The sequence below is a fragment of the Perca fluviatilis genome, chromosome 12 (assembly GCF_010015445.1).
Source record: "Perca fluviatilis chromosome 12, GENO_Pfluv_1.0, whole genome shotgun sequence".
Classification (NCBI taxonomy): domain Eukaryota; kingdom Metazoa; phylum Chordata; class Actinopteri; order Perciformes; family Percidae; genus Perca; species Perca fluviatilis.
This window is the reverse complement of record NC_053123.1, coordinates 16,105,436-16,127,526: the sequence shown is the minus strand read 5'-3', so window position 1 is coordinate 16,127,526 and position 22,091 is coordinate 16,105,436. Positions and strand designations below refer to the sequence as shown.

The 22,091-nt window shown below is 39.8% G+C and overlaps 1 protein-coding gene across 6 annotated transcripts in view; it reads right to left on the bottom strand.

Moving 5' to 3' along the window:
- The window catches only part of tanc1b (tetratricopeptide repeat, ankyrin repeat and coiled-coil containing 1b), a 102,156-nt gene extending 80,065 nt beyond the window's left edge, over positions 1-22,091 (bottom strand). For 5 of the 6 annotated variants that reach the window (XM_039818983.1, XM_039818986.1, XM_039818984.1 and 2 more), the window contains exons 1-2: positions 21,909-22,091; positions 9,599-9,692 (exon numbers count right to left, since the gene is read on the bottom strand). In XM_039818983.1, coding sequence (XP_039674917.1) covers positions 9,599-9,659 — 61 coding nt within the window. In that variant the 5' untranslated portion in view covers positions 9,660-9,692; positions 21,909-22,091. The remainder of the gene's footprint in view (positions 1-9,598; positions 9,693-21,908) is intronic. The other variant, XM_039818988.1, reaches the window with a different exon arrangement.

Here is a 22,091-nt window from a genome sequence, read left to right as displayed (position 1 = left end):
ATTTTGGAAAATAATCTAAATGCGATTTGTTTTAACCAATATTGCGATATAAAATGTGATTATTTTTTAAGCGCTTTAGCTGTCGTATTATTCAACAAAGACAAACAATAAATCATTGTAAAGTATGACCATAACAACATAATATTAGACAGATTAAACATAAACTATGCTTTCCTGTAGGCCAGGCCTGTATGTTATTATATTAATGAATTTAGGTGATCCATACATTTATATGAATGACATATTATTTATTTTATAAACTACTACTATTATTTAGTTATTGCTAATACAATTAATCATTCAGCCCTAGTGAAAAATGTTAACTGCTCTTAGCAACCATCAGCGAGACAAATAAGTCACTGGCTACTGATTAGTAAGGGCAAATTAACAACCCCACCAAAAAAGAAAAACTGAAAAAGGAAGTGTAATGAAATAGCAATTCAGTCTGATAACGAGGCTAGACTTTAACAACTGATTTTGTAAAGTAATGCGGCCTTCAAGTGGAACTTGTGGGTCATATTTTTGACATCTGACTTTAATTGTTCTGTGCATTCAAATTGTAAGAACACAATTGCTATGCCACTGGCAACAACAAATGATGTAGCCTTAGTCCCTTTTCAAAAATAATAATTTTGTGTTTTTCAATGTTATGCAAAGAAACTAGAAATGTTTTCCTGTGAACATGTCAAACAAAAATGACCATAAGAGCATTGTACTGTATCAGTACAATTAGGTCAGCCAGCATTAACACATTTAAGGATTGTTTGGCAACCAAAGGTACATTTTGATGCATGGATATTTTTTTAAACAGTGAGAATGGCCGACCAGGTTCACTGCTTCCCCCATGAGCCCTTATTTTGCTTTTTAGAAGGAGAAACAGGGAGTGTCTCGTGTGGATACACCTGAGGTGTGTGGGCATGTGTGTGTGTGTGTGTGTGTGTGTGTGTGTGTGTGTGTGTGTGTGTGTGTGTGTGTGTGTGTGTGTGTGTGTGTGTGTTTGTGTGTGTGTAAGTGAAAGATGTGGTTTGAGCTACGCCCTGCTAATCGTTGCCTGCTGGCTGCACAGTGCTTTGATAGCCGCGTAGGTCTGTGCACTCAATGGTCTCCTTTGTAGATCAGGTGCATTCTTTTCTCCACCATCTTAAATCCTACCATAACTGTCTGGGCATGGAAATCTAGGCAAACATGACTGGGAGGAAAAATAGCAAACATGGGCCAAAAAGCCATTTCACAACTTTCAGCACAGTTTTATTTTAATTAAAGTTACAAGAAGGGCATATGATGGTAACCTAGACATAACCCTAGAGGTGTTTTAAGTGATTTAAAGATATATTTGTTATAAAATACTTAAACTTAAAAGCTCAAGTAGTGATCTAAAAGCAACCATGATTTTCTTGCTGTACTTAAGTGTTTTCCATAAGGAAAACCATGAGCTGATGATAAAGGAGTCAGTGGTTCTGGTCTGAGCCCTAGTTATTATGGTTAATCAAAGGATGTTAATAATGTTTCTTGAGGTTGCTTGCCTCTCGCTGTCTCTGTCGCGCTCTGTCTCTCTGTGTGTGTGTGTGTGTGTGTGTGTGTGTGTGTGTGTGTGTGTGTGTGTGTGTGTGTGTGTGTGTGTGTGTGTGTGTGTGTGTGTGTGTGTGTGTGTGTGTGTGTCATAACGTGGATTCTGTCTTCCTGTCCTGCACAGGTCACATAGTGTATGTAATCTGTGGTCTAGACATCCTGTGGTTGACTGTGTGCATCTCGTTTGTCCATCTGTCTGTCTGTCTGTCTGTCTGTCTTGGTTCAGCAGTCGCAACTTTTAATTTTGCGACACCAAATTTATGAAAAGAACAGTTTGTCTTTGTTGGTTTTTCTCTATGCTTTAGTATAAAGTTTGTTAAGTACATGAACACTGCCTTTCACTGACTAAATGCTTCCTCTACTGTTGTTACCATACAAAAGTTTCATCCAGAAACTACACCAGAAATACATCATGCATTCCTAATTCACCTGGAGAACACTCTTGGTGTAAGCGCAGTTTTCCTAATCTTTTTTTATTTATTTTTTTTTTTTAACTTCTACCCACGAAGGAAGAACACAGTGAGGGATTTTTCTTTGAGATCCCTTAAAAGCCACAGGACAAGGAGGGAGCGTGTCTCAAAATGGCTGCGGTAGATATGGCTAGAGAGGAGGCTGCCACCCAGCTGTTCACAGAAAAGAACCAGGCTAACATAGGCAGTTTGACATTAGAACCTGTGGGCAGCCTCTGTACTGAGTAGTGTTTGTTAATGTCTGAGGGGATGGTCGACCACCATGTATATGAGAGTTCACTTTAATCCTGCACCCTAGTTTAGTGCTTTCCATTAGTAATGTAGGAAGGCTGCACCTCAGACCAGGAACAAAGTTCTTCAAAAGAAACTTTCGTCACCCATATTAGTAACATGAAGCACATCCTTTGGCTTCAGAAAAAAAGTTATCATCTAACCCACAAAGTGGCTGGCACACATTTAAGAGACCAAAGGGTGAGAAAATAATTGTAGGGCAAAAGCAAGCCTGTTGAGTGTTTTAGTATCTACCTAATGCTGCTGTCCTCAAAAAACAGCCTGTGGTTAATTCTGACTCACATATGAACAAAGTTAAAAAAAAAATGTTTTCAACTTTTCCATTTCTGCCCACAATACAACCGCTAGATTATTCCTGGGTAACAAATGTTTGTGAGAAAAGCTATTTTAGCAGCACTAACTAGCTAGCTTTTTCTGAGACAAAACGTTGAACAACTTTCCATCAAAAGCTCTTTTTTTGTTTGGACAAACAACAGACCACCTGTGGTTATTGTTAATTCTTCACATAACAGTAAAAATTCCACATGTTAAACCCCCAAGGGCAGCTGATAGAGAAAGAATATAGACAACAGGAAAGAAATCCCTGCAATAACAGCTGCAATATGTAACTGTATCACCACAGAGAGGGAATATACAATATAGAAAGCAAAAGAGAGATCACAGAATTCTGCATGGTCAGCTGCCATCTAAACCACAATAAACAATAACACAACAGCAGAAGCTACTGCTTAAAAAATATTATTGGCCTTATCAACACCTCACTGCAGGCTCAATAAAAACTTAACAGTATACGCTTTACAAAGAAAGTATTTATTGTAGGGATATTGAGTCCACCCCCTGAAGAAAATTCAGTATGCACTGCAGGTTCAACCTACGAACTCTATCATCACTGTGGTGCTTCAAATTTCAAGAACTATTTGAATGCCTACATACAAAACAAAATCCTGCTTTGTAACTAATTTGCTGTTGTCTGACCCTACGCAACAAATCACTGTTTAAGGTCAAACACCCAAGAAACTCACAGAAACTGCAGAGACAGCATGTACCAGTCACCACCACAGCTGAGGCAACAGAGTGCAGTGCGTAATAGTCTCTCACACACACACACACACACACACACACACACACACACACACACACACACACACACACACACACACACACACACACACACACACACACACACACACACACACACACACACACACAATATACCTCTTCTAAATTAGGTTCTCCTAATCAGAAATTGACTTTAAAAATGTCTTTACAGACTTAAAAATTCTGCAAGGCAGCAAATCAGTAACACAATCTTGTCTTTTGTAAGATATAAGTTAAGTTACCACATGCTCACTCTTCAGCTGTAAGCCACATGCACATTTCAAAAGGGGACTTTGGTGCAGAGGCAGTTGTTATTAAAAAGGCGATCAGGCATCCATGTAAATAAAAATGTGCCGGCATAGGATTTGTACCAATCCTTTGCTCCTCCCTCACGACTCTTCAAAAATCTGTCTCATGTCAATGCTGTCAGAATGCCATACAGAACAACTATTGTCCCAGTAGATACACTGCTGGGAAATTAAATCAGGCCAGTAGGGTTGGCACCCATTTTCTGTGCTTGCAGGTCAACAACAGGACTGCTGCCTCCCATGAAAATGAGAAAATGGTGTATGTCGTGGCTTCTGTCTCCATACTGCCAAAGAAACTACGAAAAGCCTTCCAACTGGTGGATGTATATATCTGTCTGTGTTCACATGGCACGTGTGTGTGTGTGTGTGTGTGTGTGTGTGTGTGTGTGTGTGTGTGTGTGTGTGTGTGTGTGTGTGTGTGTGTGTGTGTGTGTGTGTGTGTGTGTGTGTGTTGGATGGATGAATAAATCAGCCTCAAAGAGGCAACTGTCTGGCAGCTGCCCCAAGTGGCCGAGCTCAACGAGTAGTAAGTTCAAGTTGGGGGGCCTTCAGAGACATTACCACACTGGCCCAATCAAAAAGTCCGGACTCACGGTGGGAGTTACCCACAGTTCAAACCGTTGTGACGTTTACCACGGAGACCATAGGGAAATCCGGAAATTACAAAAAGGTAAACAACAGCACGACCACGGAACACAGACCAACCAAAAATTTGGAATCAGGGAGGGCATCTCCTGTGCAGTGTAGAAAGCAACAAACTTAAAATGAAAATTCCCAAACCGGCAAGTGTCAGCAACATCTTTGTTATTAAACGTCACCAAGGTAACATGTGATCTCGTGAAGTGCTGTCCCAATCGTATTTATGCCTATCTGAGCTGATGTGGCCTCACACACTCACTCACTTAGCACCTGAGATCAATTAAGTCTGTGAGTCTTTAGTCCTTAGTCCTCAGGGCTAAGGACTAAAGGGCCACAGTCTCACACATAGTCAAACACAGCAATTAAAGCTGAGTCAAAGATGCTGTTTCCATGGGTCACATCATGAACAGATACGGACTGAAAATTGTGTTTTCACGTTTGATTTTCTGAAGCTGTTACAACAGTCAATTAATAAAGTCCAATTCTGTGATGAATCACTGCCATTCACAGGTTATCTTCTGCCTACAATTACTATACTTTACTGTACTGTTACTTCAGTACACAGTTGTTGAAGAATATCTGCATCAAGAAGAAAACAGGATGAAATGCATTCACACAAACTTGCCTTATGACAATTCTACCAACTTAGAACAAGCAATTTGCTTTGTAATGAACTACAAACCAGACATGCTGTGAATAAAAAGGAAGTCATAGGTGAAACTTGCAGTAAAATCTGAGGGGCCTGTATCCTCAAAGAGAACACCAATTAAAACCCTGTTTGGTTCTTATAATCATATAATCATCTTCTTGTGCCTTCGGGTCCCAAATCTATTAACTCAAGTGAGGCTTAGTTGCAATGTAACCTCTCTCAAAAAAATTGACATCAAAGGCAACAAGCAACAGCAAACTAGCATCCCACTTCCGGAGTGGCAGACCATTTAAAAAAAGAAAAAAAGAAAAAGAGTACTTAAAAGGGATTAAACAAGCCAATTCCAAACAGATTCCTTACAGACTAGAAGAGGCAAGCAAGGAGGAGGGAGGAGGAGGAGGAGGAGGAGGGATCTAGGAGGAGCACATGATGGAGAGACTAAATTAGCAAACTGTGTGTTTTTGTGGTCTTGGCAATGGGGAGATCCCAAAGGAGAGCTAATGACTGTAGTGGTATCTGGCATAGGGGCCAAGTTTCCTTGACTGCTTTAAAGTTGCCTCCAGTCCATAGCCACCATGTCATGAGCAACATATGCTGAGCTGTCTTGCAATTATACCATTATCAAGGTCTTTCCTCCCACTGATTTCCATTATATGTTGCTGAGCAGATTTTACAGGGACTTCGTACTTCTGCTCTTTCTGAAATAAAGAAAGTATGTACAGTCTGACCTATAGCTAGCACTGTGAACAATGGGGTTGACTTATAAACACAATTTTCATTCATCTGCAAAATCTGACAAAATCAGCAACAAGCTTGTAAACAAAAGATATGTACCAATACCAACTGTCAGGTATAAAATAGGGATCCAACTTCTTTAGTCTCGAACTGATACCTGGGGTTTAGGTAACAGCTGATACAAAGTACAGATCCAATACCAGTGTATAATTAATAAGCTGACAGCTGTATGCCTCACTGTGTGGAAGTGACTGGGATCATTCTGTTATGTGTAAGGCAACATCATTACAAGGTGCACCTGAATGCAGCATGAGTTTACGAGGGGCACCTGAATGCACAATGAGTTTACAATCGGCACCTGAACGCACCATGAAGTCCCATCGGAACCCACACGCTTTTCCATTCGTTGTTGGTTTACAGAACTTACGGGCAAGGCAAAATGTTGCCACACCGGTGACTTCAGGGAAGCAGGAGTGTTTTCCAGTAAGCTACTGTTACTCTGTGTCTTTAGTAGAGGTAGACCGATTAATCGGCACCGATAGTTGATTGGTTGGTAACTATTGTTATCGGCAAAAATTCATACCAATAGTTTTTCCTGGTTGCGTCCGTTGCTGGAGCGGCTGAGAACTGTACGCTGTAATTCATTACACAGTACGCGAGAGCTGAGAAGGGTCTGCTGGCATCATGCATTACAATAGCGGCCTCTAGAATGTTGATCGGTTGTTGTTTCAGCCCCTGCAGGTCTAAATCTAAAGTTCTAAACTAGCCTAACAGGTGATTTTCTATCCAGCCTGGAACTTGTGCCTTTTTTCGGGGTTGTTGAGCATTAAATCCAAACTGTTACATCCAAGATTTATCCACTTGATGTCCATAATTCATCACATTTTCGGTCATTTCTGCCGCTAACTCCATGCTACCCATAGACAGTAGGTGCTACCGACAAGGGATGATGCCTTTGTTTATGTTTTCAACCAATGGGAAGGCAGGTCCGTCACACATTACGCCTTATACGGGCATCCAAGTGAGAACAACAAGTATAGTGGGAAAGATAAATCCTCCAGGTCAGAGATCGTCTGTTACCGTTCTAAACCGACAGTTTAACTTTTTATTTATTTATTACTTTTTGTTTCAGTTTGAATGAATGTCTTTTATTGACTTCAATATTTATATTTATTTCATTTAGCATGTTTTCATGGTTCAATACAGTTTTTTTATTTTTATAATAAAGTTCAGCACTGTTTTACTTGGAGTGTCAGGTTTGTTTTTATCCAGTGTGAATTCTAAATACTATCGGTTGATTAATCGGTTATCGGCAAATACGGCCCAACCTAGCTATCAGTAAAATCCACGACCTCTGGTCTTTAGCTGCATGCTACCTGCTAATAAGCTACGCTATGTCATCTGCGTGTTTTTTTTTTCTTCGGTGCACACAAGTAGGCGGGGGTGGAGAGAACAAAAAACAGCAGAATATAAACATAGAATTAATTGAATAGATTGGCCACATTGTCACCGATAGCTGATCCAGCTATTTGGGTCAGTATCTGCCCGATATCAGTATTGTTGTATCCCTAGTATAAAACAGTGAGACAAATCTCAAACATAACACTGATGCTGTATCATCCAAATTAAACAAGTCCTTGACCATAATCCAATTTGAAAATGGCAGAAAGATAGAACCGCGTACAATCAAGTAGAGGAGAAAACTCCATTGCACCAGACATTTAATTTGACCCAAAACCATTTGGGTAAGAGGTGAAATCTTTATTTAAGCCTCCCAGACGGTGCAGTGAATATTCAATATGGTACTTTCTTGTCTCAGAGACCATAAACTATACTTCAGTGTACCCAATTTGATTAACACGGCCTTCCTCATCAGGGCTTCTGTGTTACAAATCTCATTTCAGATCCCAGGAAGGACCTGAATTTACAAACTCTTCAAGGACAACAGAGGAGTAAACACAGGGTGGCAAGGTATGCAATTAACAATTTCAATGCAACTTGCTCTCAACTCATCAGAATCTTAAATCACTATGTTTTAGGAACATAATCTAAATTTATTTTAAGGAATAAGTCTTATTTAGTACAAGCTATTACAGGTAATTTGCCAACAATCTCACCAAAGATTACACACATTTCATTGAGCCTGACCTTCAAAAAACTCTTTAGGGCTGAAAATAAAATATGCAGCAGAGATTTTTGCCTTATGCAGGGACAACAGTGGGGCAAAGTGACCACTGCTAGCTGTTGTACCTCTGTGACCTCTCATCTGTCTTAAGAGCCCTAAACAACAGAGAGGAGTGGCCCGATTTTATTGTCCCAGCATGAGAAAAGGAGACAGAGCTGCTTTAGCTTGATGGATAGGGTCCAACTGGGAGAGTGGGGCTGGGATAAAAGGAGCTGTATCCCGCCATAAAACTTTGCTGCTCCCAGCATTTACGTGCACAGAACCTCCTGTGTTTTAGTGTAAATGTGTGTGTGTCTAGGTAACAGGGAATCTAGGTTATCAGAATGATTCACACATATAGACAGGTTGCAACAACTTGATATAAAACAATACAAGCCCACAATACTCAATTGTCCCTTTGTACTCTGCTGGAGAGCAGTCGAGGTGAGGGGAGATGGTCTTTTCCCTTTCATTTTTGCATCGACTGTTGAGTGAAACCATCACGTCAGACAAAGGCAGAAAGAGCACACTATGAGACATGCATCTACTTTATACAGTGACTGTTTGAACCAGACCCTGAGGTGGTAAATCAAGTCTCGGCTGGTAGATGCAGTATAAGCATAAATGGTCATATGCTATGTAAAGACAGATCAGTGGAGGGGGCGGTTGAATGAACAAGAGACGAGTCAACAATGTCTTGGTGAGTTTGAGTCACGTTTAGTCATGTTAAAACTACTACAGATTTCCAAAGGAAAAGAAAACATGTTAGAACACAGTGGCCTAGTTGTCTCTACAGTCAAAAGTAAATTAAAAAATTTTGTTATAAACGTAATATTGGTTCTATGAATTCTGGGTGATTGAAATACGCAGTGGGCTGGTGTTGGGCTACCGTGAGCCTACACAGTTGTAATTTGCTCCTCACCAGCGCTACACAGACTCTCTTGGTCCTTGCCGTTACAGCAAGAGCCTTATTTTAAGTGTTGCATTCTGGGCCTATTGTTGTACCGAATTGCAGTGCAAAGCAAAATTGTATAAACAAAGTACTGGAGGGATTTTCTTTTTAAGCTGTACACCACCACCGCCATTTAGTCAAACTACCTGCATAGGTTCTCCATTGGCTTCAGTTACATAGCAACTAGCAGTTTTTTGTTTCATTTAGAGTAAAAAACTATCTTGACCTGTAATATTTTACTTTATTCCATATGTGCAAACATCTTTTCCAGCTCTAACTGTGGATATTTAACTATAAGTCAATCACTGAGAAACCATACAGCGCTCTTCAAAGAAAACATGTCACAGACAGAAGTGGTAAGGCTTTATTATTGGCCATATATTAAAGGCAATTGCTGCGAATGATGGTTTAGATGACAGTATTACTATTATTATAGTATATTATATTATAGTATAGTATTACTATATTAATATTTGCCAAGTACACACTTAAGATTTCACATGGCTTTTATGCTTTCATCTCAACTTTCTCTTCAGTTTCCATTAGCCAAATCACTACATAAAAGTTATATAGTGACAAATGAATTTATAAGTACTGAAAGCAAGATGATCAGAAGTGTACATCTGCCTCTGAAATACAGTTTTTGTCTAAGCCTTTGGGGTATGTGGTATTTGTTCCATGAAACCTAGCTTGCTGTTTTTTTCCTCCTGATCTTACACATACCTGAATCCTTCTTGCTCCCCTTGCCTCCATCTCTGTTCTTCTTCAGCACTGATTTGAACATGGCGAGATTCCTGCAGGCCTCTCTGTAGGGCCCCTGGAAGAAAAACAACCAAAAACAATTCAGTCACTCACAGCCACGACAAGACAACAGTGTTGTCAATCATGCAAAGCCATTGAAATTTTCAAGCAATACAAACAGGTGTAATTCTATTCATGGGACAGAACAGAGGCCATTTCCTCTACTCAACTGCTAATGAGAAAACCATTCTTCAAACAACTCCATAAGTATTTTTTTTTTTTTTATTACTATTTTTTTTTTACCAAGAACTAACCAAAGGATACAAATTTGTCCTATTAAACCCAACATAGAAATGGAAAAACAGCGTATATCCGCATTTCATACTGCTTAGCTGGCACCCGCCTGGGAGTTTTCCCACAGCACTCCCAATCCTGCAGGTCATCAGTGGAGGAGCGAATGGAAAGAATGCTCTAATATTTAAACAGAAAAGGACAAGTTCTGCTATCTTGTTATGCAGGAAAACACTCTGTCGAATGCCCTGAATTCCACATGTAATTGATGCTATGTGGCCTAACCTGGGTGTTTGCAACTGCTTTCCATGGTGAATCCCAAGCTAGTGTGCATTTTGAATGCTTACAGTTAAACGGTATAACATGAACTCAAGGTCCAGCGTGGATATGCCTGGATGTGCTTGTTTACTTTGGAATTATTTATAGTCTTATGTAGTTGTACAATGGTAAAAACATACTTAACTAAACACTGCGGCAGCTAACACAGTTAATTGTGTTGGATATTTGGTTTCTAACCCTCTAAAAACATTATAGGTTGCTACCCTACTGTATTAATAGCAACAGAGCAATCTATCCCATGAAAAGAAAGTTTTCGACCAAATAAGGGTATGCCTTTTGCAAACAAAACACACAGTCCTTGCACTGAGTTCTCAACCCCAGTAGCCAGTCTTTAAATATCTAGGTCCTCTTACTGCTGCTGGGAGAGAGGCTATTGATCGGCCCTTTTTCATCCTTGATGGTGTCAGAGGAAACATTGTGAAGCAGAGCCTCCACTGAATCCGTTAGGGGAGGTTAAGGTGTAGGGGGCAAATCCCTGAAAAACCTCTGTACCTCAACTTAGCCTTGACAAATTAACTTTTCATGAGGTTTCACTTCACCTAGCCAAAATCAAGATTATGAATGCAGTTTCAAGGCAGCACATGATTACTGTACTGTTGTTTCATTCTAAAGTATCCAGGGAAAACACACATAAAGCAAGCTCATCACACTCTCCATTTCTTTTACTCCATACCTTCTGGAACTGATCCATTTGGCTATTTTCAATTTCTAGGCTCTGTTCAATTTTCAAATAATATAACGTCAATGCCCTTCAAACAAAGCCTGTACTGAAAACTGATTTAATTTAAAGCTGCCAAACGTTGATTTAATACCCCACCTCTGTCTCTACATCATATGAACTAAATGAAAAGTGTCTTACAAACATACCTCCATATTTCAACACTACTGCACTACTCTGCTTTGAAAAAGAGAAATGTTTGTGATATGGACTAAATGATAGTTATGTATGTCTGGTATGTTTTTGATTGAATATTACATATTGATGTAATAACAGGGAGGTCAGATGGCAGGATCAAGTACAGAGCAGCACTTCTGGAACTGGACTGAGTGAATGTTCAAAAATGCACAAGAATGCACAGCTGTCTGAACAAAGACAGTAAGGTAAACGCCAGGTGTGATGCATGTAGTACAGAGAGAAACAGATCTGAGGACTGTGCCTATCAGTGGCGGCTTGTCAATAGAGGGCGCTAGGGCACCGCCCCCATCAAATTCCAGAAATATAAATGTATACAAAAATGATTTAAACATAAAATAAAAAATTAAATAAAATAGTTTACTCATACGATGTGCCAGCTGTTTTGTAAGAGCCTCAGCATTTAATAAAAACTGGCTTTAATCGGTTAACTATTTTTCTATGTTTCAATATGTTTCATGCAGTTTCATGGGCAGGGACGCCGGACAAATGTCTATGTAAGTTCTTAAACTTTCGGCAAGCGTGTGACCTGAAGCTGGTCTCTAATTGGATTCTCCTCCGGGCACACCTCGCTGCGTATAGAATTGGATACATGTTATTTTATCCAATCCGATTGATTCTCGACACCGGTCATTCAACTTTACGCTCTTGGCCACTACTGCGCAAGTGATACAGTCACTCCGCCAAAACCTTGCTAGCTGACAAAACACACAGTGACACTTTCGTAGAGATAATGGCAGCAGTTAAACCACATTCTGTCATTGATTTACAAAAAAAAAAAAAAACTTTCACAGGGCGTTCGCTGGAAGAAAAAAAAAAAAAAAAAAGAGGATAAAGGATTTCGGACCGGACCAACCCGATTTACAAATCCAGCAGCAGGCTGAGGCTAGTGACTGAGGACGAACCTACACCCACTCTTGTTATGCGAAACGGTCGGAGTTGGTTGGCTGGATGTGATGTTAGCAATGCCTATTTTGTCTTTTATTTCAAAGTGTCGGCACTGAGGTTTTGTAGACAACAACAGGGGGTAAGAGTCGACCTAAAACATCTCTCTGAAAAATGCAAATGTCATTAAAGTAGTCGCAGCCATCTTGATAATAGCATGAAGCTAACGTTTTTTTGGCAGAGTGAGCATTGCTGAACAACTAGATGAAGGCTACAGGATTGGCATTAGAAGGCACAACGGAGAGGTGACAAAAAAATCAACACATACTGTCCAGGATAATAGACTGTGTGACATTTTGTGGAGCCGACAAAAACAACATGCAGGAAAGATTTTTTGAGTTCATCCCTCTGCAGTCAGCTACAGCCGAGTCCATTGCTACTGCACTCAGAGAAGCAGGAGCCCTGGCCATGCTACTGGAGGATCAGGACTTTAAGTTCTTTCTGGAACTTTATCACCACATCATGCCACATGTAGACTTCCTCTATGCCAAGCTCCAGAAGAACAACATTGATTCGGTCCATGATATCAAAGGGAGCATCCAACAGTTCCAACAGGAAATACAAAAGATCAGGCAACTGTATTCCTGTAATATTATCATTATTTGCTTTCTCTTTCATTATTAACTCTCTTCTCTTTTGCCAATATTATAATAAATTAACTTTGTCCTTTGACTCTCTCCATTCCATTGGTGAGCAAAGCAGTGGTTCTCGGCCAACAAAGAGGCGCCGGGCGCTCAGTCCAGAAGACCGTTAAAGGATTGCAGGAGAGGTGAGTTTGTTATAGAAATCAGTCAAAATACCATTTTACATTATTGTTGTGCTGCAGATATTTCCTGCCCACATATCATATTCTACAGACTCAAGAAAAAAAAAATGTTGTTTGGTATAAATCCTTACAAAAATCATAATTTTAATATTATACAATAACATCCTGAAAAGAATAAATTGGCAACATAAAAATAAATGATCAAATGAAATATGAAGTCATAAACTACCCACTAAATAAATAAATACATAAATAAATAAATAAATAAATATATATTATTTATTTTTTATTATCTCTATAGGTCTGTGACACCATCCTGGGACACACTAGGGAGAGTTTCTCCTTCACAGACCACCATGTCTGTGCCACCCTGTTGTCATTACCACACCCATGATCAGAGGTGCTTCTCAACCTTGAAAAGAATAAAAACTTTTCTCCTTCACACCATGACCCAGGAGAGGCTGAATGCATTGGCCATGCTGTCCATGGAAAAGAGACTTGTTACTGAGATGACTGACTTTAATCAGAGAGTCATTGAGAAATGTGCTGGCCAGAAGGAAAGGAGAGCTAAATGTATGTTCAAGTAGTTAACATGCTTTTTTGGTAGTGGGTGGGAGGATATAGTGCCTAGATATGGTGCCTATGTGTACAGAATAGTGTAGTTCAGAATAGTAAAGTACAGCATAGCATAGCATAGCATAGCATAGCATAGCATAGTGAACTGCTGACTGCTGTGTGGGAGCTGGCTGCTCATCTCCACAGTAACAATAAACATCACCCAGGTTAACCCAAAGGAAATGAGAAACGCCCTCTTGAAAGTCCAAAAGCCAACATGACAAATTCCTTCCATCCCCTCCACCCCCATCACAGCTACCAGACACACACACACAGCCAGTAGGCACTGTAAGAATGAGACAGCACCTCTTCACATTATGTCATTACTTTTTATCCTGAGGTGTGCCTCATTGGCGATTTTTATCAAAGGTGGGGGGAATTAAGACCTGAATATTACTCGAAAGAAAGCCAAACGTGTCTTATGACAGTGTTGTTGTTGTCAAAAACTGATTTAACAATGACATAGTGATGATAACATATATTGTAAACAAACGTTAAAGTGTATTTTGCTTGCTGGAAGCCACAACATAAATATAGAACCAGTGGAACATCCAATAACAGTGTGAATACTTTTCCCTACAAGACACTGACACATTCTTGCCAATTGAACAGACAACTATGACACTAGGTTGCAATAGCCACAGATGGTCAGGGATCAAGATGATGTTTTTATTGTACTGACTCCAACAATGCACCTCTACCAGACAGTGAAGTGAACCACGTATTGGGGAGACAGTACAATTAGTAATATGTTACTGGCTCTTTGCACTAATTAAATCAAAATATAACCAATATTTGCAGGTATAACTGGGGTTGTGAAGGTGCTGCTTTCTAAATAAGCAACGTTAGACCAACTCTGTATACAGTATAATGGGAAATCTCTAAACTCCCAGGCCCCCTGAACCACCCAATATGTGCAATGCAGTTTTAGCTCTCCAAAACCATTGTGAAAATTGGGGCAGCATTTACACCATATATAAGCCTCTGTTGCAGCTAACACTTGTCACATAAGCTAGAAATCTGGTGTTTTTGATACGATACATTAATACGATGCTGCAGTGCTGACATTTTACAAATGTTAATTATAGCTATACCATGAACTGACAACTTACATGACTGTGGGTCTCAGTTACATCTACTGACACACTAAAAACCTCAACATAACACTAACATGATGCATTCTTGCCCTGCAGGGACAAACTATTTTAGTCTGAGTATCTTCATCAAGTCTTTTGTATTCATAAATAAAAAAGATTTTTAAACAGGTGTGAGGACAATGTGTTGAAATTGCCTAAGCCTTAGGCTGGAGGTAGATGTAAAGAAATGTGATGGATCCTACAACAGCAAAGGCACCACAACCAACATCAAATGCAGCTAGGCTGAAGCAGTGGTGGGGATATAACTGTGACCTTAGAAAAAAAGTCTCATGTCTGCATGAAGTCATGGACTGCATTGTATGCACTGCAGCAAGACTGGCATCAAGATTCCTCAAGCCCTCAAAGTAAGGTCTATCCCTATGCTTTTACGCTGTGTTTGGCTATCAGCCTCAAAGCATGCCCCCTCAGAAGGGGCCTCTCAATATTAAATCAGAGCAGTGAAAGTCCCACCGTATGGCTTGAAGGTCTTTGTTGACACACACAGGCTGAATGGTCAAAATAGACTCAATATTCACATTTGTTCTGTGCTAGACACCCCAAGATCAAACAGAAGCGGCAGAGAAACAGCACAGCATTGTGCTTAGGGTACTGCCTCTCTGTTTATGTCAAGAAACCGACAACCTAGTCAATCAAATGTCCTCAACAGGCTTCAAAATACCCTAAGCAACTGAAGAAACACATAGCGTAGACCTTATTTGGGCAATAACATGTACGATTAAGGATGCTTCCCCACAGCTGCCATTTTCAGCCAGGCATATGTCAGCTCTATGACCTTCACATGTGGATGGTTTGTTACCTGGAACAGCTCAAGGCAACAATAAAAAAGGACTCTGGTCTATTGTACAATGAAGAGGTTTCCTTTCACAGAAGAGAAATTGGAAACCAGGATGGTAAAGGGGGGGCCTTGGGTTATCAACATGTAGGTTTTTCCATGTCATTCTTGACTTGATAGAGTTCAATGTTATAAGGAAGGAAAGATCCTCACCTGCACAATGATGAGGTGACATGTGGTTAATAGAGCCATCTTGCTTTAACACAGTCATCTGAGAAGACAGCTATATATAGAACGGAAATAGGATTGTTTGACCCCATCGCCTCTGGCAGGGAAGCATTTCACATACATTGGCGGTTGGTGAGTTAGAACCTGCTTTGTCCTCTGTTAGGTGGCACACAATAGAGAGAGCACCCTTAAGCTCAGGTCAACTTCACCACTTTTCCAGGATTTCAGCAAACAGCTATTTTCCACCCTGTGCGTTCATCTCTAGCCTGTTCAAACGCCCTGCCAGCTCTCTTCATCAACAAATTCTACATGAATGATCACTCACAGATTTCCCCACAGTGAGTTGTCATAGCAACATGGACATTTTCACCATCGGCTGACCCTCTAGTTGGTTTTTGAAACACGGCCTCAAAGTGATCTGATTTTTTTTTTAAACGCTCCTGTGAACTCCATAATTATCTATTCTTTTGTTGTCCATTCACTGAGTGCAGGAAACAGGCCCGGCCTGGACGGTGAGTTCAAGTGGTCCATAAACAATGGGAAGTTAACTAACAAACCCTTGAAGGAGGAAGTGTGGGGAGTAGGTATGGAGGACAGCACAGTCTCAGTGCCGGCCATTGTAAGCAAAGGTTGTTATTCACACTCACATGAGTGGAAGGGAAATAACAAAAGAACAGACATTTTTATGTAACTAGTCTACCGGTTTGAATTGCTTTCAGCACAGCCCCCCACCTTAGAGCCTATGAGAAGCAGATATTCATCTTATGAACAGAAAAGGGAAATGTCTTGGAACACCGACAGCTGACATTAAAGAGTAAAGACAATTTTTAACTTGTTAATATAATACTACACCCCCAGCTTGTATCGTTTGACAGGCCAACAGTTAAAACCCAGCAACAGATCATACAGGCATGTCTACTTGCTAAACATTTCAATTACATTTTACTCTGTTAGTTTTGACTTTACCCAAAAAGCTTTAAAATACTTTCAACTTAAATATGAGGTAGACAAAATGGTGTACCTAGTACAACAGTACATACTTGGAAATTACAAACACACTACTACAAAAGGTGTAGCATATCTAGGGTAATTAAATGCCAGGGATCTATCCAGAACCTCTGAGTATGATATGGGTAGTGTGTTATCAACTTGCAAAAATCAATCACCAAATCAGCATATTGTGAAGAATATGCATTTAAAACTGCAATTTTAAAAGTGAAATGAAGTAGAGTGTGCAGCGTCATTGTTTCATTCTTTAAAGCCAATTGGCAGCAACTGGCTTTAAAGAATTAAAAGAAATTAAAGACGTCTGACAAACAGCACCTTGATGCTTACGTTTTCAAAGTACGAGATAACAGAGCTCCAAGGAGGCAAGGAATGTGCTGCAGGAATGACATATTTAGGCGACAAAGCTTATTTTTGCAACAATCCAAAATAAGTTTTGTTCAGCAAGATAATCTTCAAAAATGAACACCACAATTTTAGCGTTTTGTTTTTTTACAGTTTTATTGAATTGGGCATTGAGAATTTCAATGGTATTGGTATCGACTACTATATTTCTAGTATCGTGGCATCACTAGTCCAGTCACAGACATGGGCTGATTCAAAGTTCTAGCTTGGGGCAAAGCCAGCTAGTTTCTTATTGAGGAGGACTAGCCACATGGCTCAGCGTGAAATTAAAAAGGATAACAAGTCTGATCTGCACATTAGACTGCCATGGGAAAAGCACAGTCATTTTGAAAAGACTGATTCGCCCTCTGAGGCCACTTGTCCTTGATCTTTTCTAATATGACTGATGAATAAATCCAGACACAGGCCTACATGCTGGCGCAGCAGTGACTGTGTCTTTTTATCCCAGCAGTGTTGCTCTAGAAGTGTCAAGGCATGTTTTAGAGGGAAACCCTTGCTCTGAATTCACAGTTTCACCCCAGGCCATGGAAACTAAAGCTGAAACTAAAACGTTGGAAAAAGACAAGACATTGCACATCCTCACCAGATTAAAATCAAAACTAAGCCAACCACAGCCTTACATAACCTACACTGATTTAGCGTTGACAGATCAGAGTTTGACATGGATTTATGAATGAGTTAACTGTGCAGTGGGTCGCCTTCTTAGCTTTCACATACCAGTTTCTCCACTCTGAACCTTTTCTTTTCTCTCAAATTTGTTGGAATTCTTTCTACAACAATTGCACACTCCTTACATCACACCAACAACTACCACTCCTCTGAAATCATCAGCCAGCACCAGCTATTTAACTGCATGCTGAGTAACAACAATCATCTCATCAGAGGTACAGCCATTAACTCCTGTTATCACTGCTGATTACAGTATCACTCTATTACTGATTTGCCATAGCAATCAAGTGTTAATGAACATCTGGAGTAAAAAATAAATAAAGCTGTATCATCACTTCTTACATTTAATTTGACATTTGCGTCTCAGGAAGCCTGGTGTTTGATTAAGGGTAAAACATTAACAGTAGTGTTTAAAGTCTACAGGAAGTTCGCGCAAATAAAGAGATTCTCCTCTTGCTAAGATTTGTCGGTCAGAGGGTCACATATAATGAACCGACTTTAAATGAAACACTATGTCTAGTAAGCCAAAATTTTAGTCAGTACATATTTACGTGGATGGGATAGACTGTAACAATTAATTACCCCTTGGGGAACAACAAAGTATTCTGAATGTGAATTCAACAGGGCTTCAGACCAAGAAGCACTTTGTAGATAAGAAGATGCCACACCCACTTGTAAATTTTGGAGAGCAGGTTTATTATTAGCCTGTCTCACTTCATCTATAGTGAGTAAACTACTTATGATATCATTAGACATTTTCCTGGGAGTATGAACATGTCAGTAACCAGAACTACTAGTTTGTCTTATGATGACGACTTCTACCACCACTACTACTACTGTACAACTACTAAACTTAAAACAAAATACGAGCCCCACAGTCTACTTGCCATAGAGATGCCTTTATAAAGGTTTGTGATTTCAAAAAGTGCTGTCCCATTCATACAGCTATTGGAGACCATACACTCTCCTGCAGTCTCCTGGATCTTTGCTGATCATAGAAGTCATGTTAATTAAAGTCTGCACGGGTCTAGGTGGTTTGTTTTCCTCTTGCTGTGAAAGAAAATGACAATTTCTCTAGATAGAGCTGCACTAGCTGCCAAAGCTAAAATAATCATGACACATTGGAAAGAACACTAATTCTGCTTTATCAATTTGCCAATGTCAACTAAATTGATCACAAAATGAATACTTAATAACAAAATGAATACTTAGTCTCTCTCTCTCTCTCTCTTTTTTTTTTTCCCAAAAAGCGCGACAAAATGTAAATCAGTAACAGCTGTTACTAAGAAGCACTTCCAAACACACACGTGCTTTAGATACACACATGCAAGCATGAGCGCACATATGCACGTGCATAAACCTAAAACTGCATACACACGCTTTGGTTTCACCACTTTCATACCTTTTAATACCGAATTTCGAATTTTTTTTTTTTTATTCAACCCTATCACTGAAACACAAAAGCAACTCAATATGCATTGCTGTCATTCTGTTTTAATAGGTGACCTGAGGGGAAATTAAATGGTATGGCAAGGCATTTTTATACAGAACGTATTATGAGCCTTAAAGAAACTTGAGCTTATTAAATTACATAATGTCGCTTTGCCAGTAGGCTTATGTATAATCCTTCATCGCAACGCAGAGAATGCAACATGATTTCTTTGCCTGGTAAATATCTAGGCATTTCAGAACTTTGGAATTTTTATATGATGTCCATGGCATGAGTCTTCTTTGAGAATGCTAATAAAGAGTACATAGAAAGTTGAGTATTACCATACTTTTGCAGTGTGAGCCATGTTAGGTTTTTATGATCACTTCTGCAACCTCATTGCAGAATATTGTGTCACCTCTATAGCATGGCAATAAACACAAAACCCTTTATTCAAGATCAGAAGCTCAGGGGGTAGCTGCTTCTTGCCTCTTCTGCTATTACACCATTATTTCACAACATGCCCTAATACCACCTCACTAATTTTGACATGTGAAAAATGTCTTGGCCACATGATACATTATGAAGATTACTTACAGATAGCATAGGAGGTTGCTTCCTTGAGACCTCTCATGATAGATAGAGACCTGTACACTAGCTTTTGAGTCAACCTAAAATCCCATATCTACTGTCACAAAGCCCAAGACCTACCAGAGTTTTGAATGACAGCTTTCATACCAGCCCAATAAACCAAACAGTAGTTCATTTGAAACGTGCAATATAAGTTAGGTTCAGTTAGATCCACAGAATCCCACACCACAACATACAGGATTAATTCAATAAAATCTTGGATTAACAGTATGCTGACTGTAAGTGTCCTTTCCTGAACCCAACTAATTTATAAAAATCTGGTTTTCCTATTGGAACCGTGGGCTTCTGCAATGAGTAGCCCCTTTCAAAAGTACAAAATCATCATCATCAACTCAGTATGTGCTGTCTGTCGGTCGGGTCACTGGCTCCAATAACTTTCCCTCCTCAGCCATAACAATGCAACTCTGATGCCAGCATCTGTTACTGGCCAACTGGCTGGGGACCATGGGAACCAGGCTCTGTAGAGACTGGGAGGCAGACTCTTGTGGCACTTCCAATAAGATGAGTGCTCTGTAGTGCAAACAGCTCATAACCCTGCAGTTGGTAGACAATTGGGGTAGCTCTAGCCGTGGCACACAGGCATGCAAATCCACTGTATTGGTTCCATAATCAGCGTAAAATTGCCCGAAATTATGTTAGAAAGTTAATACTGATTATCTCCAGGTTAACTGGCAGTCAGCATGATTGTCAGCAGCAAAGCCTTTTCCACCTGTTGAGTTTAAATTGGAAAATCAACACTGTATACAGTGGAATTGCCCTTGAAGCTAGATTGTAACTTGACACAGGTAATAGCTAATGTTATGGCAGATAGAACGCCAAGAGGTTATGAAGAATTTACATCACTTTTTTTTGAAAGAACATTGAATCGATGACATGCATTCTCAAAGATCAAAGCTGCATCTTGACATTTACAAGCAATTTATCTGAAAGGGGAAAACAGAGCTTTGATTTTAAAAGCACCTGGCTGAGTTACAAGGGGATTCTTTCGTTATAAAATATGCTGAAAACAGCAATAGTCATATACAGCCAGTGGTCAAACTTCAATGACTCAATCTATGTGGGCGAACAAGATTACAGTCCTGTAGACTTAAACCTATTACTATATCTGGGTTGGGTTCTGGTTTGAAAACCACTGCGTCCAATCACAAAATGCAGACTAACATTAGCATCAAACAAGACCACACAGTTATAAGAAAAGTAAAGAACCTTGTTGTAAAACATCTGCATTCTACTGAGCAGGATGTTACTCCACAATAAGTATTAACTATCAGCAAAAGTTCTTGGATGTCTGTTCATCTTTAGAAAGGTTAACACCATAGACTAAATATACAGTCTATGGTTAACACACAGTAACAAGCAATTTATAATAGGCTGCAGTGACTCTAATGATTATTATTAGCAATTTATATGTAGATATATTATCTCTGTACAAACTAGTCAAATGTTTATGTTTACCTTGTTCAGCTTCGTGGTCCTTGTTTTTTAACTTAGCTATGTCTATTCCTGTGTATGTAGCTACTTTGAGAGCAACAAAAAGCCGGAGTCAAATTTCTTGTATGTGTTCTACTTGGCCATTTAAGCAGATTCTGATTCGGATAAATTTGAGGTTTTTAATGCCAGGACAACATGCACGTATGTAAGAAATAAATGTAGGCTACGTAATAAAAGACAAAACTCCAACGGTCAACTTGCTGGATTAACTAATCACTTTCACTGTGGCGTGTGTGTCCCGTTAGCTCCAGTTCACACCAAACCACACGGAAACGTTAGCTACCTGTAGGAAATGTTTGATTCAAGCTAACCTAGCAACTGAGCTTGATGTTTAATTAGCTAGCTAATGGTAATATTTAACGTAAGTAACGTAACCGACACACAAAACAACGACCAAAGAGGCTAAATGTACCCTGAATAAATAAAACACACTGCTGTCATTCCCGTTTTTTTTGACGGAAGCTCAATGGGCATGTCCCGACATTCCTCCCAACAAACTGCCACTAAAACTCCTGACAGGAACACATTTTTCTCTACTTTTGTGACCCGGTTAACCGACACCTCCAGGTTAATTCCATCGACACAGCCAACGTGTGGATATTTGTTAAAGTCTTACCTAATAAATGGCATGGACATGAAAGTACCAAAAAAGTTTTCCCAGTCTTCCAGCGTATCTCCAAACGAACTCAATCCCCACTTGATCCACCAAGGTAGGCTACGGGACGCTGGTTCCTCCTCCTCCTCCTCCTCCCCGCATGAGGTCATCTAGGGAGGCACATACACAGAGGGCAGGGAATCA